This window comes from Colobus angolensis, unplaced genomic scaffold (assembly GCF_000951035.1).
Source record: "Colobus angolensis palliatus isolate OR3802 unplaced genomic scaffold, Cang.pa_1.0 Scaffold45, whole genome shotgun sequence".
Classification (NCBI taxonomy): Eukaryota; Metazoa; Chordata; class Mammalia; order Primates; family Cercopithecidae; genus Colobus; species Colobus angolensis.
In genome coordinates this window covers 4735885-4737824 of record NW_012117932.1, presented here as the reverse complement: position 1 = coordinate 4737824, position 1940 = coordinate 4735885, and the positions used below count along the sequence as shown (strand labels likewise).

Sequence of the window (1940 nt, the reverse complement as noted above, 5' to 3'; positions counted from 1 at the left end):
AAAGAAAAAGAAAAAGAAGAAAGAAAAGGAAGGAAGATTCCTTATAATGTGAACGATTGTAAACATGTCTCTTTGAGGTTGGGAGGTACAGACCATTACTACTGTAGTACTGCACATAATTCGAAGTGTTATAAAATCAGAATCTTTAATATTATGTCTCTTGTGCACTTTATCGTCCTTTTTTCATTCTGTTGAATAATAGGGCTTATATCTCTCAAGAAATGTCTTAAGATTTGCTTTTCCTTATATATACTAAAAACCCTTTGGGTTGTGCAAATTGAATGGTTCCTATTCTATCTGTGGCTTTTTTGTTCTCCTTTCTTCTTTTTCCAGAATATGGAGAAGTTGAAATGTTCTTTGGTGTACATTCTGTGAAATGTAGTCTTTCATATTTCTTGCAAATGCGAGCGATTTTCTTTAAGCCAAGATTGTTTTTGTTCTGCTTGTGGTCCTAATGTTTCTTTTCTTTTGTTCTACCCCATAAGAGCAACTGATACTCTGTCCGGCTCAATGCGTTTCTGTTGTTGTCTGGCAATTGTAGGGGGAGGAGTGTCTCCAGATGTGTGTCCCGCACTGAGCGATGAGCCTGGTGGACTAACCGCCTCCAGGGGGCGTGTGCATGAAGCCTCCCCACCAACCTTCCAGAAAGATGCTTTGCTTGGTAGCAAACCTAACAAACCTTCACTACCCAGTAGCTCTCAAAACCTGGGCCAAACAGAAGTGAGTAAAGTAAGTGAAACAGTTCAGGAAGAGCTTACCCCACCACCACAGAAAGCGGCTCCTCAGGGGAAAAGTAAGTCTGACCCCCTGAAAAAGAAGACAGACAGAGGTGAGAGTTGAGAAAGTGAAGCTGTTCCATCCGTCTCCATCAATGTCCTCACCCCTCATCGTCTACATCACATCCTTCATCCATGTTTGCTTTCATCACTGTCCATCCTTATTGTATGTGTTTTCAGCTAGCCATCTGAAATGCGTACTTTCATCTGATGACCGGGAAAAGTAATTGTCTATGGGTTTGGCTTTTACACATCATTTTGGGTGCTTAATGATGCTAGAATGTTTCAAGTAATTTGGTTATAGAGCCTTTCTTGGTTTGTCAGGCAGATACACCTCTGGCCTCATTTTGCTAAGAGAATGAGATATGAGAACAGGAAGTTCTTGGTACTGCTGGCCTGTGTGAGGTCCTTTGAAATAGTCATGTTTGGAACACGTAGAGGAGAAAGATCTCACAAAGAAGGTGACATCGTACCAGGCTCATAGTTGTTACCTTCTTGCTCATCCTCAGATTATTAAGCGATTATTCGCATTTAACTTAAATAGTTTGCGAGAAAAAAATCGATACTGGAAAATTAATTTTTTAAGTAAAGAAGTATATAAAAAGAGTTAAAAATTCTAAAATAATAATAATTTAAATAGCTACTTGCTACTTTTTGAAATGAAAAAAGAAAAGAAAAACATAGCTATAAATATATCTTTGAGTGACCATGAAAATTTTAAAAGTTAAAATTATAATCACATATAGCTATATTGTTTGATATATGATCCCCAGTCCCAGAAGTGATTTATTGAAGACAATCTATCAGTAGGCTAAGAATGATCTAATGAGGATATTTGGTACCTGTGACTAATATATCCTAGAAGACACTGTTTTTCCTATCAAATAAAAATGAACTGACGAGCATGTGGTGATAAATTTTTAAATGCTTCTCATCCATTTCTTTTTTCTACCCCACCCCAACTTCTATAACCTCCTCTATTTTATGACACCTTTCTTTGTCCCTCAACTCGAGAGGAGGTATTCATTCGAGAGCACATATTCAACAGTGCTCTGAAATAGAGGGAGAGAGAGAAAGCTTTTCTTAAATGTAAAGACTAGAAGGAGGCTGGTAAGTGGAGATGAGATAAATGTATTTTATTTTAAAAGCCTTCATTTGGCCGGG

The 1940-nt window shown here is 37.7% G+C and overlaps 1 protein-coding gene across 1 annotated transcript in view; it reads left to right on the top strand.

Moving 5' to 3' along the window:
* The window catches only part of MYOM1 (myomesin 1), a 163196-nt gene that overhangs the window by 92775 nt on the left and 68481 nt on the right, over positions 1–1940 (top strand). The window contains exon 18 of the mRNA XM_011957820.1: positions 542–829. Within this exon, the coding sequence (XP_011813210.1) occupies positions 542–829 (288 nt within the window). The remainder of the gene's footprint in view (positions 1–541; positions 830–1940) is intronic.